Source organism: Mus caroli, unplaced genomic scaffold (genome assembly GCF_978045245.1).
Source record: "Mus caroli unplaced genomic scaffold, Mus_caroli_1 scaffold_2, whole genome shotgun sequence".
Taxonomy (NCBI): domain Eukaryota; kingdom Metazoa; phylum Chordata; class Mammalia; order Rodentia; family Muridae; genus Mus; species Mus caroli.
This window is the reverse complement of record NW_028227257.1, coordinates 167,368,744-167,388,501: the sequence shown is the minus strand read 5'-3', so window position 1 is coordinate 167,388,501 and position 19,758 is coordinate 167,368,744. Positions and strand designations below refer to the sequence as shown.

General features: G+C 39.7%; 1 protein-coding gene across 1 annotated transcript in view; it reads right to left on the bottom strand.

Moving 5' to 3' along the window:
* Trdmt1 (tRNA aspartic acid methyltransferase 1) overlaps positions 1 to 17,486 on the bottom strand; it is a 38,447-nt gene extending 20,961 nt beyond the window's left edge. The window contains exons 1-2 of the mRNA XM_021156162.3: positions 17,357 to 17,486; positions 5,376 to 5,485 (exon numbers count right to left, since the gene is read on the bottom strand). Coding sequence (XP_021011821.1) covers positions 5,376 to 5,485; positions 17,357 to 17,420 — 174 coding nt within the window. The 5' untranslated portion in view covers positions 17,421 to 17,486. The remainder of the gene's footprint in view (positions 1 to 5,375; positions 5,486 to 17,356) is intronic.
* Positions 17,487 to 19,758: the final 2,272 nt, after the last annotated feature.

The following is a 19,758-nucleotide window of genomic DNA, read 5'->3' as shown; positions in this document are numbered from 1 at the left end:
CTTGGACAATCATGCTCTTAGCACAGCTATCTTCCCAGTCTCAGAGTGTCCATTCATTCTAAAAGAACCCATTTCTCCATCCGGAATCTTTGCCTATCAGAAGTCACCTGCTACTGCCTGAGGGAAGAGCAGAGGGAAGAGACTGAAGGACAATCCTCCCCACAATATCTCAGTACAAAGCACACTTCCAGTCCCGGGCCTCCCACTCACCCTGGCCTCACGCCACTGCTCCCTAAGCAGGGAAACAGCCTCCACCTGACTCAAGGTAAATCTGTTCAGGGTCTCCTTAGAACCTGCCTGATACTTTCTGACCTAACCTGTATACGTTAACTGAAAAGGTCAGACTCATAGAGGCAGAATGAACTGGTTGAAAACAGTAGTTGAAGAGTACCCAGCTTCAGGTAAGGCCCAGGAGTGAGACCAGGCAATCTATTACACAGCATGGTGATGGACACTGAACCTGAAACTGCCCAGCAGGCTCACACAAAGTAAGAATGTAGGGGAGGAATATGCCAGTCGGCTCAGTTCAACCATTTCGCTGCATCATATGTGAATATATAAAAATCACATGCCATAAATAGATATAAAAGATACTCTTCCATTTTCCTTACAAACATACACATTAACGAACTGACCCTTGTTTAAGTGAGCTGGAGGTGCCTTCCCCAGCCATTTCCCTGTGTCCAATAATTTCGTGGTTACCAATAGCTATTACAACTAGCAAGGAACATAATTAAAATATGAGTCCCTCAGCCATCTACTGGTGCACATCTGGGAGCTCAACAGGCCCAAACACACAGAGTTCCTCCCCGTTTCTCTTCAAGAGTAGAGCAAGTAAATTCCGAATTGTTGGAACTAAAACATTCAGTGGATACTATATTGAGAATTAGTTGATTTGGGATGTATCTGGTTAGATGCGCTTTAAAATATTTACATTAAATTCAAATTTTTAATAAAAATGTTAATAAAATACTCAGGGATGCCACTTGCTATTTTACAGAAATTATGGAACCTAAACATACCTAAGTTTGGAGTTGGATTAATTCAGAATTATGTAGTTTGGGTATTCTTTCTGTGAACATATTCATACTGATACCTTCACGATGAGGAGGCTATACTGACTGGCCATGATGCTTATGAAATGCAGCTATTATCACACCCGGCACTATAATCAAGGCCACAATCTTGTAGATAGAGAGAGGTCATTGGCCTTAGGCGAGAACCTAGTGCTCTGCTTAACTGACTCTTGGTGCGGTGTTTACCCATAGTAGGGGTAAACAAAGTCTCTCGAGCCTCATCAGAGAAGCTGCAGAGACCCATAACCAGTCATGGAGCAGAGAATGAGACTGTGCTGTGCTGTGCTGTGCTATGCTCAGCCTTAAATTGGAAACCTGTATAGATCTGTCTCTGTCTCCCTCCCTCCCCCAGGGGCCATGGATCACTTTAGTGGAGGTGGCAGAAAGGTTGAGAGAGCCAGGCAATGGATGACTACAATGAAGCAATGTTTCTAGACAACTGAGCAGCTGCATATGAACCATAGTTGCACATATGAACTCTCAGCAGTGGTAACAGCAAACACAGGACTTGCAAAGCTCAGGACAGACAAAACCCTAGCATGGAGGGAGTTAGGCGCCAAGAGCCACTCCAAACTGAGTGGCTACTGGTAACTAGTAACTAATGGCTTGGAGTGGGTAGGTTAGTTTTCTTTAAGCATGTGGCTCCTGGTAGATTTACCCTGATCCTGTGAAGGGCCACCTATCCAAGAGTACAAAGGAGGCACAAATTATACTTGATGAGGTGTTTCTTTAACTAGGACACACAACTGGGCTACTGAGGAAGGAAGTCATGCAGGAGGAATTAGGAGAGGGGTGAATATACTCATGATATATGAAATTCTCAAAGAATAAAAGTATTTTTAAAAGATGATATGACTCCTCCCTATAATGTGCATGGTGGGTAACATGTGTTCTCACATCCAGTGATAACTGTTCTTCAGTATATAAACACTGCCGGCCACCTTCCACACACTGAATCACACAGTAGGACATTTTATACAGGTTCCAAGGTTTTTCAACTATTTTGTTTTTCTTTTTAATTCTGTACATGTATGTTTGTTGGGGGTATGTGCTCATGAGTGCCGAGGCTGGAGAGTCCATAAGGGGTGTCAGGACATCTGGAGCTGGAGTTACATGCAAGTGTGATCCTTGCAGCATGAGCACTGAGAGCTGAAGTCGCATCCTCTGGAAGGAGAGTGTGAACGCTTAACTGCTGAGCAATCTCTCTGACACTCAGGGTTTGTTTGTTTGTTTGTTTGTTTGTTTGTTTTGGGGGGGCTTGAGGGGAGAAGGGAGCATATGTAACTGTGACGTGTCCATGTAATTAAATTATACTTAGGGGTAAAAGGAAACCAAGTCCTGAGTAACACTGCAGTGTGAGTAACCCTTGGAAAAAGTATGCTAAATAAAGATGGTAGAAAAAGCTCACATCTGATTGTTCATGTCAAGTTTCCAGAGCAGTCAAATCCATACAGACAAAAAGTAGGTCATGGTTGTCAAGCTAGAAGTGAATAGGAATGGGGAGTGGCTGTTCACAGTCTGCTATTACATTTTAGCATTGGAAATATTCTGGAATCAGAAAATGTTGATACACAGACAACTTTGTAAAAATACTAAAATCCACAAAGTGTATGTTTTAAAGGTAGGCTATATGAAAGCTTTAAGGTAGGTTATATAGTATATAAAGTATATCTCAATTTAAAATTTGCATCTTTCTATATTTGAGTACAAGTTCTAAGGACGAACCTTCATACAAAAACAAAACAAAACAAAACAAAACAAAACAAAACAAAACAAAACAAAACAAAACAAGACAACCCCAGAAACCCTAAAAAGCTACATTAAATACAAGTAAAAGTAATAGCTACTTTCCCTCCTCCTCCTATAGTAGACTTCAGTTAGTGCAGACCACCATTGCTGGGAAGAGACTGAAAAATTAAAGTGCAACCGTATAACCGCCACAGCTTTCTGCTAAGTAATCATAATTAGACGGCAGTGAAGGGAGGGAACTCCCAAATAGGCCCAAGTAAACTTCATTAGTGCAGAGGAGACAGTCGCTCCGGGAAGGAGACCAAGGGGACTGGAGCTGTGCCATGGGATGAAGGAGACTACCTATCTGTACAGCTGTCCCACAGAGTCCCTGGGAATCAGTCTGTACACACAACAGTCAAAATATCAAAAGATGGAGCGATAAGCAAGTGCCAGGGAAAGCACAATTGCTGAGAAGATGCAATTTCCACAAGGTCAGGAATCACTTGGTAGCAAGCAGAGGGAGGGTACGTATGGTGATAATCCAACAGGGAATTTATATTGTCTGAATTAAGTATGTATTAAAAATTCTAACTATCAGGCCGGGCGTGATGGCACATGCCTTTAATCCCAGCACTCGGGAGGCAGAAGCAGGAGGATTTCTGAGTTCGAGGCCAGCCTGGTCTACAAAGTGAGTTCCAAGACAGCCAGGGCTATACAGAGAAGCCCTGTCTCGAAAAACAAAAACAAAAACAAACAAACAAAAAAAACCCTCTAACTATCAAAGACACCTATTGTTGATGTGAGAACTGACTTTTGTATACCACTGAGAAAAGAGCCCAGAAATCCACCCATGAATACGCGATCTATTTCTTGTAACATTCCAAGGAAACTGAGTAGGAGAATACTCTTTTTAGTGAATGATCAACTTTACGTTCCCTTGAGAGGAAAAGGGGTTGGAACTCATTCTGCTGACTCTACACAATCAGTAACTCTGAATGGATCGTAGATCTAAATGGAAAAGTAAACCTACAAATTTAGAAAAAAAAAAACAAAAAAACAAAAACAAAAACCAGAAAAATTTGGAGAATGAAAGGGTTTCATACAATACACTGAAAAATGTTCTCATGTCGGGGAGAAAAATCCTTTAACTTCTACACTTTGATGGAAACAGCTAAAGAAATACAAAGACAAGCTATAGAATTAGAGAAAATACTTGTTATGCATATTTCTGAACAAAAAAGTTTAATCCAGAAACCATATATAATTCACATAGCTAAGCAATACAAACTGCACACACTTGGCATGAGTGCCACTTCATTGCATGTAACTTATGGCTTCACCAGAACTCTATGCAAAAATTTCACAATAAGAAAGTGAAGGGCTGGGCGTGGTGGCGCACGCCTTTAATCCCAGCACTTGGGAGGCAGAGGCAGGTGGATTTCTGAGTTCAAGGCCATCCTGGTCTACAAAGTGAGTTCCAGGACAGCCAGGCTATACAGAGAAACCCTGTCTCGAAAAACCAAAAAGAAAAGAAAAAAAAAAAAATGAAGGCCTATTTTCACAAGAAATATTGGTCTTTGATGTGTTTCCCTTTCCTTTCTATGGATAAACACCTAGGAACGGAATCACTGGGCCACATAACAATTATCTTCAAAGCTGTAAGATGACGAGTGTTTTTTCCAAAATGTTTCCATTTCACATGACCTCCATCAATGACTCTGAGAAAATTCCCATACCAGCCAACACTTGCTTCTGCTAGTTCCACAATAATAACGTGGGTAAAGGCACTTGTCCTTAAGCTTCAAATTCAATCCTCAGAAGGCACAGGGAGGAAATAAGACAACTACAAACTGTCCTCTGACCTACACACCACACCACACCACACCACACCACACCACACCACACCACACCACACCACACCACACACACACATACACCACTGTATGCACAGTTTGTCTCTGTCACACACACACACACACACACACACACACACACACACACACACCACATTACAAGAAACAGGGTGTTTATTTCATATTATTTTTACTTATTTATTTTTATTGAAAATAATTTTTCATACAGTTTATTGTGATCATGGTTTTCTTTTCCTCATCTCATTTCGATCCTCCCAACCTTTTTACCCAGCCAAATCTATCTATCTATCTATCTATCTATCTATCTATCTATCTATCTATCTATCTATCTTCTTTCTCTTTAGGAAACAAACCATGACAATGATAAAAGTTTTTTTTAAAAAAAAATGGATAAAATAGAACAGAGGAAAAAAAAAAAAGAATGGAAAGAAAAAGCACAAGATATACAGATACAGCACACACACAAACCCCATAAAAACAAAAGCTGGGAACTATGATGTGTGAGCAAAAGACAAGTAAGGTTTCAAAAGAAGCCCAACCAAAGCAGTATAGGACAAAACGTCAAAGCTATGACCAAGTTCATTTTGTATTGGCCATCTTTGCCCATAATCTTTGAGACAGGGCCACGGCAGGTGCAGGGAGAAATATGCATTTTCACCGCTCTAAATATATTAAAATAATAATATATACTTACTTCAATTGTCTTCGCCAGTAAGTGAGTATGAGGAAAATTATGCTTGTATACTTCATTAGCAACAGTGTTCACATCAATAGCAGCCACCACATGTGCAGGGATATGACTTTCTGTAATGACAAACGGAATATCTTTAGAGGTCTTCAGTATCAGCCCATCATCAAGAAAAGCCAAAACAGCAGAATCCAGCAGTGCGCTGACTCCTCCTCAGCTGCCCAGCTGGATCTCAGAGCATAAGGAAGACTGAGGCACACAGCAAAGGTTTTCAGTACTACTGCTAGTTCATCTCTCTGGCAGCATTCCCAGTACTAAGAATAAGACTTTCACTTTCTTTTTCTTTTTCTTTCTTTCTTTCTTTCTTTCTTTCTTTCTTTCTTTCTTTCTTTCTTTCTTTCTTTCTTTCTTCCTTCCTTCCTTCCTTCCTTCCTTCCTTCCTTCCTTCCTTCCTTTCTTTCTTTCTTTCTTTCTTTTTCTTTCTTTCTTTCCCCATTAATTAATTTATTCACTTCACATAGCTCCTCTCCCATCCCCTTCCCCTTGTCCTCTGATAAAGGGAACCCTTCCCCACAACCCCATACCAACCTACCCTGGCACCTCAAATCACTGTAGGACCGGGCACATCTTCCCCCACTGAGGCTCAACAAGTCAGTCCAGTTAGTGGAACAGGATCCACAGGCAGGAAGGGACAGCCCTCACCCCAGGTGTTGGGGAACTTGCATGAAGACCAAGCTGCACATCTGCTACATATATGTGGAGAGGCTTAGGTCCAGTCCATGTATGTTCTTTGGTTGATGGTTCAGTCTCTGGGGGTCCCTAAGGGTCCATGTTAGTTGATTCTGTTGGTCTTCCTATGGGGTCCCTGTCCCCTCCAAGTACCTCAGTACTTCCCTTAACTCTTCCATAAGACTCCCAAGTTCTGTCTAATGTCTCACTGTGGGTCTCTCCATCTGTTTCAGTCAGCTGCTGGGTGGAGCCTCTCAAAACTTCAACTTTTTTAAGTTGTCTTAGGAGATTGCTTTCCTTTCTCATTAAGTTACATGCTTAGGCCAAAAACAGTTTTCCAAATTAAATAAAAACCAAGAACACATAAAACACTCTAAAAGCCCTACTATTCAGAAGTTCATAAGTAAATTACAATGTGTTCTCACCTTCCTATGTTAAAAAAAGGTGGTTCAAAATACCATGGAAAATGTTACTATGTTTATTTTGTAGTAACAGTTTAATGAGATACAATTTACACACAAAAGAATCAGCCTGTCCAGAGTTCAATGTTTAAATGAAGTAAATTCATTAGTGTCCAAATATAAAAGGTTCAAAGTCTATAAACTTACATTTCTGACAGAGTTGAAGAGGACAGAGAGAAGAGGCCCATATGAAGGTTCACCTGCCTGCTAAGGAAACACGTTTTCAAAGAGTCTTAACATATTTTTGGTTGTAATAAAAGTTAGAACTCTGCAAATATGGCTATTGCTGTATCTCATGGCTACCAACCTGTTACCTCAAAATGTACAAAATCAATTATGCATAGACACTGTTCAAACTCTGGAAGAAACATAGGGAATTTTAAACATAAAAACATCTGAAATTTAAGAAAATCACTGGTTAACACAAGAGTACACAGTAGATCCAAACAGCTCTCACTATAGTAGGCAATTGTTGATTAACAACCATCTTTCCTTGGTCTAGACATTTAAAGAGAAGGAAAATCAGGGTCTAAGGAGCTAAACTCACAAAGCAGGCACCTGCACAGACCATAGGACAAAGGCAGAGAAAGACTTACAAGCTCAGAAAGCCGCCACTGCTACAGAACACTAAGTCCTAGGAAAGATACGTTTCTGAAAAAAAAAGAGGTACTTAAATGTCTCCAAGTGAATATTCCCTGTCTGATAGCCCGAGTCACTCAGCTATCCCCAGAGGTACTTCCTGTCTGTGGACAAGAACAGTCCTCTGTGCATTTAACGCCGGACTAGACTACTTAATACCATGGATGGCTGCCTCTGGCTAAATTGAAACTTAATAACTAGTTTCTTGATTTAGAATATTTGAGGTTATAAATTATATCTTTGTTTAAAAAGCACGGAAGACCTCAAAACCTAAAACACAGAGACCTTTAAGCCAAAAGGTATACAAAGATTAATTTTTAAAGATCACAAAACTTATTAATTGAAGTCACTAGTCACTGAGAACTCAGACTTTGGCTTTGATAAATATATAAACTGCAGTCTTTCTGGTACAGCCTGCTTGCTGCTCTCCACAGAGACAGGCAGGATGCCTGGGAGTGCTTACTGTGACTTTCATCTTTTTTCAGGTTGACTGAAAATCTAATCAAGTGCTAAATCTAGATCATAATCAATAATTAATTTTATGTTCTTGTATTATATGCCTGGAGGACATAAAACCTGACAAAACACAATGGCCAAATGAGGGTTTCATCTGGGGATTCAAAGCCTGATGAACTGATTCTCAGGGAGAAATGGAGCTTTAGAATCAATAAGCAAGTGCACTGTCCTCATGGACTGATGCACAGATTTTACACTGTTATAAAGTTAGAACCTACTGCATTACCAAAAGAAGTCATTTCCATTAGGTAAACACACACACACACACACACACACACACAGAATTTCAGATTTGGAATATCTGCAACTATATAGTAAGATATGTGAGGCAGGGACTCAAGTATTACACAAAATTCATGTGTTTCTTATATGCATTAGACACATAGCCTGGAGATTATTTTAATTTTTAAATTTTATTCATCTGTTTGTTTATTTATTATATGTGTAAGCCTTTGCACATTGAGCCACTGTGGAAACATGTTGCTGGCTCTCATTTTTATATAAAATATTATGTTTCTGTGCATCATATATATATGTATATATGTATATATGTATATATATGTATATATGTATATACATGTATATATGTATATATATACACATGTATGTATACACACACACACACACACACACACACACATATATATATATATATATATATATATATATATATAGAGAGAGAGAGAGAGAGAGAGAGAGAGAGAGGTGAAATTCAGTGTTAAGCTGATTAAAAGTCTTTGATTTTGGAACATTTCACAGTTTGCTATTTGGATGAGGATGTTCACCCAGTACCAAAACATTACTAACTTCAACTTGATTTTCAAACAATGTTTAGGTATAGGTATGCTACTAAGAGAAAATCAAACTCATAGATAACAGTGGGAAAAGCTTTGAATGGCAGAGACAAGTTTTTAAAACGTGAAGCTGAACATGTCAAGGTAGACAGAATGCTCTAGAATTTTGCCCATGTGACCTCTTTCACCTGAGACACAAGAGTAATTCTTGAAGCAGCAAGAACTGGGAAAGGAACCTAGCAGGATTTTGGAAGTAATAAGAGGGGTGTGCTTTTTGGCCTCTGATCCAATGCTGGGTCTGGATTTTATCTGCAATTATTTCAGTCCCTATTCTGGACCTCATATTTATTACCAGGAAACACTTCTGTTGTTTTTAAGAGGAGACAGTGAGTTCAGAGAAACACAATGCACACAGTTGCAAAGGCTGTCTGGCTGGGTCTACATGGAAATGAGGACTCCATGCTACCATTTCTGAGGACTAACGTCTACAAGCAAGTTTACCTTTGAGCAGCAATCATTTCCTTCTTTTTCTGCCCACTGCTTATGAAGACACTACAGGAAGAACTCAGCTGGCAGTAGAAGTTACAATTTCACTCTCTACCCAGCCTAATAAATAAACATTTTTTGCATAGTTACTAAGTAGGAGAAATACCAATAGTTTTTTAAGTAAAATGGCGAATTCATTCAAGCAGTTCATGGTGAAATAAACAGCTCTTAAAAACTTTTGTCTTTCTTTTTTTTAATTAGATATTTTCTTCATTTACATTTCAAATGCTATCCCCTTTCCTAGTTTCCTTTCCAAAAGTCCCCTATACCCTCCCCCTGCCCTGCTCCCCAACCTACCCACTTCTTTATCATCTACTTTCTGAGCTGGCCCATATAAAGGCTGGGTAAATATTTGAATGACCTCATACTCACACCTGAGACATTTTACCAGGTAAGTATGTTAACAGTGACCTCTAGTTGTGAAACAGTAGATCAGTGAGTATATCAAAGGTCTATTCTTTCATTCAGAGTAACAGCCTAACTGGGAGTAAAAACACTAAATATAAGTGACCTGTAAAGATTTTTAATGTAAAATATTTGACAACTGGGACCACTGAGACAGGTAAAGGCATCTCTGCTAACTGAGCCTAACAATATGCACTTGACCTCAGGGACCGCACAGTGGGAAGAATTGACCCGCCACTGGAACGAACATGAAGGATGTGGCACATGCATCTCCCAAATATATACATACATACATACATACATACATACATTCACACACATATGTGTATAAAAACACTTTTAAATGTTCCTATTCCTATTAGCAAGTATGCTTCCTGGCTTTTCTTAAAAGTTGTTTACATCTAGATATTGCTAAGAAATGATTTTGACACATAAAATGAAAACTTGCCTTCCACCTCTCAATGATCCATTTAGTGTCCTCTGAAAGTCTTGCAAGTTTAACTAATAGTCAACCATGTTTACTTTGGGTCAAGACACTTGCCAGAGTACTGCTCCCAACACCCCACTTAGTACAGTAGGCTATTCACGAGTATGCTGAGATCTGTGAACTGAGATCTAATTATTCCCTTGACACTTCATCGTAGAACTGAAACATTGTTTTCAACAAAATATATAAAGACATAGCAGATGCAGAGAAGTGACATAAGAGAGAGATATGACAAGTTACTGAATGAAAAGGAACTCATGAAAAGCATAAAAGGTAAAGTTGTCACATCAGGAAATACAGTTCAAAAAAGAACAGATGAATTTTGAGGGGGACTTCAGAAAGGAAATTGAGGCACAAGAACTGTTTTTCTAGGAAGAGTGGCCAGGAAGCGGCCACTACAGCACCTTTCCATACAGCTACCCTTCAAGCAGCCTCCTGTCTGCTACAGCGCCCCTCCAGCACCCCCTCCACACAGGGCTTCCTGTCTGCTCCTCAGTCTACACTCAAGCTTTCCTCAGATCAGCAGAGAAAGGCAATTTGAGAGTCACTTTTGCCAGGGCCACAGAGTGAGGCAGACATTACCCTTGGTCCTTAGACATTACCTGGAGGGTTAAGGAGTGTTGATTTCCCAGGGCAAGCACTGCCCTAAGAAATGTGTTTCTCAATAGAGGTGCTGAAATTAATAACTAAGCTAAAGCAGGTCCTCCATGGATGGGACTCTATGATGGCCAACAGCAGGGACATTCCATATTTGCATGGTCTGACATGATACACATGTATGGATGGGTATTAAGCACTTAGCCTGTGGCCAGCACAACTGAGGAACTGAATTTCTAACTTCATCTTAATTTAAATCTAAATAGCTGCATGTGGCTGGTGGCATCCGTGCTGAGCTTATAGTCACCCGGCTCATCAATACAAGTCCCAGTCCCAGTCAGCACTGTACAGTGGGGAAACAGTGGAAGAGAAACTCATGTTGAAATCCTCACAAGCTACACAGCATTGGGAAATGTACTCATCCTTCTGACTTCAATTTCCTCATTAATGAAATGGATATGTAAAATAGTTCCCATAAAGGGCTCCTATGAAAAATAAATGAAGTCAATAAAATATCTAACAACAGATACTCAGTAATTATTAAAATTTCCACTCACTACTTAGCATTTATCTGAAATACTGTAAGTTACAGACAAAATGGTGATGGTGGTTTAACTTTTATCAACATTAAAGCTAGGAAATTAGACCAATGAGAAATTTCAGCAGTATTTTTTTAAAGTTTTAGAGTAGCAAAGGCAGGAAGCCTCAGAACAGTAAGTAGAAGGCTTTAACCTCCATTCAAAAAGTAAGGAAACTGACTAAAATGTGATCTCAGAACAGACCAAGAAATGAAGGATTTTCCTGGCCTTGCTATCAGCCCACGGGGTGATAAGAGGGAACAGGGATGGGCGAGGCAATCCTGTCCCTCCCTCCCCAGTATGTATTGCTTGTCTGTCTAACTTGCAGGAAGGTAGTCCAAACAAAAAAACTTCTCAAGATACTTCCTGTCCCAGTACTTAATGAGTGTTTAGGAAAAGAGGGCGAATCTTCAGACATCTTTCATGATCTGTCATCTTCGACCCAGACCTCAGTGTTAGTTTTCTGTTAGAAGCAGAAACTACTGCAAGAGGAAGACTCCTTTACTGTTCTCTATTCACTTTTTCTAACTGTATTGTTATCTACATGGTGGGGTGGGAGGGCTCACGAGTGGTTTACTTGGTAACAGTGCGTGCTCTGAAGCCAGGAGGTCCTGAGTCCAAATCCCTAGCTTTCACATAAAAATCCAGGATGGCTGTGCATTCTCCCAATCCACAAGGAGTAAAACTGAGACCTACCAAAAACAAAACAAAAAACAAAAAACAAAAAAAACAAAAAAACAAACACTAATTCCTGGTGACATGATGAATCAGTATTTTAAGTTCTACCCCAAAATTTACAGGTAGCTTTTAAATGAGTTTATATTTACAACTTTAATGCCAACCAGTTTGTGATGAGTTTTGTCATTTGCAGAAAACACTTGTACTAGTCAGTCAGGTGACTGCACACTAACACATCTTTGCTTCTATGAAGAAATGCATTTCAAATGTCAGCTTCAGAAGCAGACAATAGCAATGCAGGACCCTGAGGCATCAAGTGCTGCAAACAAAAAATATATCTTAATCAACATTCCGCAGGTGTCCTGAGGTAAGAAGGAAGGATTCCTCAACTCTGCACGCAGGAACACTTCTTACAGCGACTCCATTAACTACTCCTATATGCGGATCCTAAATACAGTAAACAGAGAGACGGCTGTTTGTAAATGGAGTCCCCAGGATTTTTTATGAAACATGTAATATTTTCAGTTCTATGGTCTACAAATTTTCTGGTTATTAGGCCTAGTTATCTGGAAATGTGCACTAAAGAAAAATGTGGACAAGTGGGTAGATACATATGTAAACTACATGCATGTATGGGAACAGATATATTTAAAAGACAATCCACATCTATTAGTACAAAGTAAAAACCATACTGTTCTCTGACCAAGCTAATTACAAAATATCTTGTTGAGTCATGGCCAACTGTTGCAAGTGTCTGCGTGTGGTTTACACAGACACCAGGGAAGACAGCATGTTGTCAAAGCTATCTTCATAATGAAATTTGGAGGAGATGCAAACTTTGCTTCTTTGCATTATTCAATTTCTTAAAGATAATAAGGATGACCTGCTTCTTGGTTTGTCTGTCTGTCTGTCTGTTTGTTTTATTGGGTCTAATTGGTTTTGGAGACAGGGCACCACCATGAAGCCCACACTGCCTTGCAGTTCGGATCCTCCCAACTCAGATTCTAAGTTCTGGGATAAGAGGCCTGCCTCACGAGGACCCCAGAGAGTTACTGCTTTTACAATCAGTACAAGTCAAGCTTCAGATAACTTTTCTTGTATGTGAATAAAAGGATTCAATATTCTTTTTGTTATGAGACTGAGAAATAAGAGGAAAATATCAAAGGTCAATAACCAAGGATACTCCATAAACCACAACTGTTAGGCTGTGAGCACACATATGACTCAATGAAAACAAAAACAAAATAAGAGTTAAAGTTCTTTACAGAAAGAAAAGCAATTAGCACATGCCCCAAAATGCAATGCTTACATGCAGAATTCAAAGGAAATGAACTATTTAAATAATGAATAAGTAATACAAACACATGATACAGCCGATTCTGTATGTGTCACTTGTAAATTTACTTTGTGGAAACAGAACTAGTTGGTAAATGTCCCACCACTATAAAATATTTACAATGTTCTTTGCTGGTGTTTCTCAATAATTAATAATTTCACAATGCCTGACATATTCAGGTAAAAGTCAGTGAAAACTATAAGAGAGGACAATTAACAGTATTCTATCTCTAGTTAATTATCAAAAACTGTCACAAAAATTTAATCATAGGGGATGGAGAGATGGCTCAGTGCTTAAGACACTTATTGCTCTTCCAGAAAAACCCCAGTTCAGTTCCTAGCACCTATGTTGGGTGGCTCAACCACCTGTAACTCCAGCTCCAGAGAATCTAACAGTCTTTTATGGTCTTGTCCAGTGCTTACACACAGACAAACACATACACACATATAGATACATATATAGTGTGTGTTATATAATATATATACATATATGATAATATAATATATATAATTATATAATGTGTATATATACATATACACATATGACATATATAATACATGGTATCATTCATAAAGATCTCCCAAACTAACATGAAAATCCTGTTTAAATGTGTCATTCTGAGTCCAGTTTGCTTAACAGTGCATTCTTTTTGGAAGCATATACCTTTAATTGATATTAATGTAGAATTTCAAACACTATACTATACAATGTTATAAAGTTAGCATAATTATTACCTAATCGTTGAGAAAGATTAAAGTGAAACCAGTTAACTAGGGAAAAAAAGAGGATATTACTTAACATAATTATACTTCCTACATCTTTTTCTTAACTCTTACAATGCATGTCCATCTCACAGATAAGGCATGTACACTTAGAAATGCTAAATAACTTTCAAATTGTCACACAAGCATTATGAGTCAATCATCATTCATCTGACTTCAAAATAAAGGCATGCTTTTATCTCTCAAAGAAACTGACAGCACTTGAAGGCCAGGCAGCTTCAAACATTTATCAATTTCTTCCAAAGGTTATTTTAAACAATATACAATAACTTTCTATAGCTTTACAATTTATAACAATCAGTGCATGCATGTGTCCATGCACACAGACACCACAACAGGATGCTGGGTGCTCTCCTCCATTGCTCTCTGTGTTAATGCTTTGAAACAAGGTCCCCTAAAGAGGCAGACACCATTTCCATCTGAGCAGTGAGCTCTCAGAATCTACCCCTACAATGCTATGGCTGCAGTACATGTAACTATGCCTAGAGTCTTACATGGGTGCTTGGGTTTAACTCAGGTCCACGCCCTCCGACTTAAAGAACAAGTGCTCTGGCCCACTCCCAGACCTATAAATATTTTTTAAATTAATGCATACTCTTACCACTCCCTTTTGATATATTATTGTGCCCTCATTTTATAGAAGATAATGAAACAGAAAATGTTTGGAGTTTGACCATTTTTTATGATTTATTTTCTTACTTTATATATATGAGTACACTATTTTCAGACACGCCAGAAGAGGGCATCAGATTCCATTACAGATGGTTGAGAGCCACCAATGTGGTTGCTGCGAATTGAACTCAGGACCTCTGGAAGAGCAGCCAGTGCTCCTTACAGCTGAGCCATCTCTGCACTCTCTGAGTTTGCCCATTCTTAAGCATATACTCAAGAGACTACAAAGCAAGAATCCAAACAGATACTTATACGCCAATATTCAGAGAGAGATTATTCACAATAGCAAGTAGGTTGAAAATCTTTATCTAGTAACAATGAATAAATAGACAACACTGTTATATATACAGTAATATATTATTCAGCCATAAAAATGAATGAGGCATTGACAACATTCTACAGCACAGATGAACTTTGTAAACATTGTGTAAATTGTTAAGCTAGACATCAAAGAACAGTTAGATTATTCTTCTTATGAGGTACCTAGAAGAGATAAGACCAAAGTAGAATAGAGGTTTTAATATCTTCAGGAAGAGAGGTGCTAAAATATATTTAAGTGGGTGCAATGCTTCTGTCTGTGATGATGAAAATGTTTGAAAACTAATAGTGTTTACAATTGTATGACTTCATAAGCACACTTGCTGTTGATGAACTGTACACTGAAACACAAAATGACACATTTTATAGTGTGTATATATGTGTATACACACATTTACAACAATAAAATATTCCATTGCAAATATTATCTAGAAGTGGACAAATTAGCAGCCAATATTCTTACTACTGCTCTTCATCTAAGTTAGTGAATGGAACCAATGGTAGTAATGAAGTGTGGTTAAGAGATCTGCTAGACAGACCTAGGTAGGATCCTGGCTCTACCACTAAGCTAGCTTATTACAGACTCAGAACAGGTCCTGACATGTAGATGCCCTTAATAAAAGTTAAAGCCAGCTGTCACTGTTATTAATCTTTATTAGCTGCATAAATACAAGAAATACACCAGGATGTACTACTTCCTTACAGATAAATTTAAAACCAAAGTTCGTCTAACATACAAACACTAAAAAAGATTAATAATTAAATATTAATTGCTATTAATTAATATGATTAAGACCTCTTCTATAAACAAACCTCAAACCGAAGATGTAGGGAGCTTTGGGTAACCGGAAAGTTAGTTTGGATAACAGGGAAAGTATCTCTTAACAGGTCATATATTAACTAACATAAGGCAGGTAAAAAAAAAAAAAAGCTATTGTAGAAAAGTTTGAATTTGCAATCTCTGAGAGGCAACAGCAGCAAAAGTAAAGGCTAGAACTTAGGGACTTACAAGAGTGAAGGAATACAAAAATCCCACTGAGCTCTATGAGGCTAGACCAGAGGGCTCTGGGTAGACAGAAAACAGAGCTCATAGTCCAGCCGAGACAGTGCTATGATTCTAACGTTCATTGTAGGACGAATTAATCTAAAACTCATAAGCACGTTTCAAGAAAAAAAAAAATCAAGATTTACACTTTAGGACTTATTTGCAGCACACTGTGTTTGGGTCGAAAATCAGAAGAAATCTGCAAATTCATAGAGTAAGCAGTTGTTATTCATGACTTATAATAAGCACCAAGTGGCTTTTAAAATACTGTTGATTAAAAGGCTTCAAGATAAGGGGGGAGAAGAAGCTAACATTATTCAACCTTAGAAAATTAATAAGGCAGATAGTACAAGTTTCTCTAATTTGCTTAATTTTAATATGATAAATAAATGTAAAGACCAGAAAAGTAGTAAAACATGCAATATTTCTAGCCTAGTAATGTACAAGCTTGCCCCACCTAGCTTCTTGTTACTCTAGTTAATAAAAAGGGAAGCAAAGAAGTTTCCTTTTGCATTTGTCTTAGTCTTAGCAACTTCAGGACAGACTTGCTTGCACATGTGCACAGACACACACACACACACACACCCACGCGCGCGCGCCCGCACACCCACAGTCACTTCATATCCCAAGTGCCTAGAATACAGTACTGGTCAATGGAGTTCAAGTAAATATTTCTGAGTTATCACAAAATGGGTAGAGACCAGAGAAATTAAGAAGCTTCCAAACCTAAGTGACAGCAAACTAATTTCTAAGTTGCTACAGTGTGTCAAGCACATTACTGTTTTTAATTCTCGAGGTCCCTTCTCCGAAAGTTCTGTCTCACAGGTTTTAAAAACCAAGCAACAGTGTCAAAAATATAAAGCTAAAGTCGCACCCTAACAAACTTTGATCTCAGCTCTCTGGCATCTGTGTAGGCCTGCAGAAGGCGCGCTCCTTTCCACAAATGTAACCATGCTTCTTCTCCCTTACCCTCCCCCTTCACACTATACTTGTACATCTATCTTGAACTGTAGTTATCCCCCTGCTCCAACCCATCCCCGCCCGCTTTCGTGACTTCCTCCAAGCCCAGTGACAGCCAGTCTAGAATTTGGATCTTGGCTTTGGGCAAAGGGCTCGCCCCTTGCCTTAACTTTGTCTGAAGCAACTTAGGTTTATTTGGCTGCACACGAATGCAGCCTCACAAACAGTACCATGGGGCGCCGGCCTGCTTAGGCTACAACGATTGGGGCCAGAGTAGGGGAGTCTCAGCCTGGAGGGGCGGACCAGGGAGGCTCACTAAAGTGGTTTCCAGGGCAACCGAGGTCGGCCGCACCAGGTCCCGCCCCACCGCCCCGCCCCTCCGCGGCGCGAGAGCGGGAGCCTGCGGCCCCAAGTGAATCCAAGAGAAGCTGTCTGTCCGCTCACCTCGCAGCGCGTGGTGCATGCCACCAATGCCACTGTACAGCTCCAGGACACGCAAAGGTTCCATCCTATCGCAACCGCGACCGCGGCCTGGAAACTAGGCCTACCGGTCCTCTGCTTCTCCTACTCCCCCATGTCCGCTCCGTTCCCTTCGCTTCTGGTTCCGCGGCTTTTCAGTTCCCCCAACACCCTGTTCCTCTAGCTGCAGATTAAGATCACAGTTTGTAGCCTGGGGGCTAGCAGGGCTAGGAAGGGGACAAAGGACAGACAAACTATTAATAAGGCCTCCCAAGTGAGAGGCTGCCTCTTCTTATCCTGATTTGTGCTTTTTCTTCCTTGTTTTGTGTTTGCTGAGGCCTTGAGTAGAGAGCTGAAACCACCGTTGGCTTTGAAGTAAATTACTGAGTAGAACACAGTCTTTTTGTTTGTTTGTTTGTTTGTTTGTTTTTAACTGCAGGTTCTTTTTGTTCTTTTAAAGTCTGGCCTGATCAAGCAATTCTTTGAGGAATCTGGGCACATATCCATATGCTCTCTGGTGTGCCTGTGCTAGAGTAAGAAGTTAAGTCCTACCAGGCCCTTCCCTAAAGAAAGCTCCAGAATTACAAGTACTTAAAGCTGAGTCCTCTGGGCCCATTCATAATAGGGAGGATGCCTGCTATAAATGAAAATAGGACTCATCCTATTTACCCTGACATATGCTGTTTCTTTTTATTGAAAATAGATTTTCTTCTTCACATAATATATCCTGATTGCAATTCCTCCTCCTCTACTTAAGTACCCCTAGCTCCTCCCCACCCCATCAAGATCCACCCAGTTTCTGTCTCTCATTAGAAAACAAATGGGCTTCTATAACAATGAAATAAAACAAGACAAAACAAAAACTAACACATTGGTATTGAGCAAAGCAAACAGAAGGGGGGGGGGAGAAACAAGAAAAGGCCCAAGAAACAGAAAACCCATTTGCACACCCATAAAATCTCTTAACTGGAAACCATAATAATAAATGCAAAGAACAGTAGGGTAAAAAGAGAGAAGAAAATATATAAATAACATAAAATAAAACATAAGTTAAAAATTAAAGGAGGAGGAGTCCTGGCACAACATTCTAAGACAAAGACTCTCCAATGATGCTATTGAGTTCATTTTCTGTTGGCCATCAACTGCTGGGCCCACGGCCTACTCTTAGGAGTAGTTTGTTTTCCCAGTGAGACTCCCTTGGAGTAAAACAAATCTTCATTTTCAGGAGGTTATCAACCAGATATTGTTCTGAGTTAGGGATAGGATATGCCCAGTTCTCCTTGCAGCTCTAGGCCCCACATGGTGCAGGCCTGTGTATGCACTCAGTCTTTTTGAGTTCAATATGTGTTGATCACATTGATTTAAAGGGCCTTCGATTCTTGGTGTCCTCCATTCCCTCTGGCTCTTACACTCTTCCCATCTCCTCCTCCATGGGGTTCCCTGAGCCCTTAGGGAAGGGATTTGATGGAGACATACCATTTATGACTGAGCATTCCAGTGCTCTCTACAGAATGCCTGGCTCTGTGTTGCTGCTTTTATTCCCATCTGCTACAGGTGAAAGCTTTCTCTGATGATGGCTGAGCAAGTCGCTGACTCTCAAACTCTCAAACAACCCAAGCTGTTGCTAAAACTGTAAGTTGCTCTCCACAAACCAACAGCAAGTCCCCGTTGCTGAAGACAATACCTGCACAACTCATTGAACATGAAGAAGTTAAGTTGGTTCCTACATAAAGCCTCAGCATGCTAACCTCTTTGGTCTAGGAAGTTACTCTGCATGCTAGCTACCAAAGGAGAAATGTAAACACCAGCCTAGTCACAGACCCTTTGATATACACTGCTGTTCTGTCTGGAAGTTATGTTAGTACAATGTGAAAATAGTCAACCAATATCAATTGGACTTAAGGCCCAATTTTTTTAAAGGCCAATATACATGGTCCTTTATGTTTTCTGCACTCGTTAGTCACTTATTTTGGTAAGAAAGGATGTTGTACGGTAGAAGGACGGTTCAAAACTAGAATTTAGCCTTTAGTAACTGGTTGTGTGACTTTGAGATAACCTGTTTTCCTCGTCATGAAGAGGAAGAGGGAAGAAATGGTTACTGAGTGCTTCGCAGTCCCAACAAACCATTCTTGGGTTAGTATTTGATAGAGTAGTCTCTGATTTAGCCCCACATTCGAACTGAAATGTCTAGACAGAAAGTTTTTATATATTTTTTATTAGATATTTTCTTTATATACATTTCAAATGCTATCCCGAAAGTTCCCTATACCCTCCCTCCACCCTGCTCCCCTACCCACCCACTCCTGCTTCTTGGCCCTGGCATTTCCCTGTACTGGGGCATATAAAGTTTGTAATACCAAGGGGCTTCTCTTCCCAGTGATGGCTGA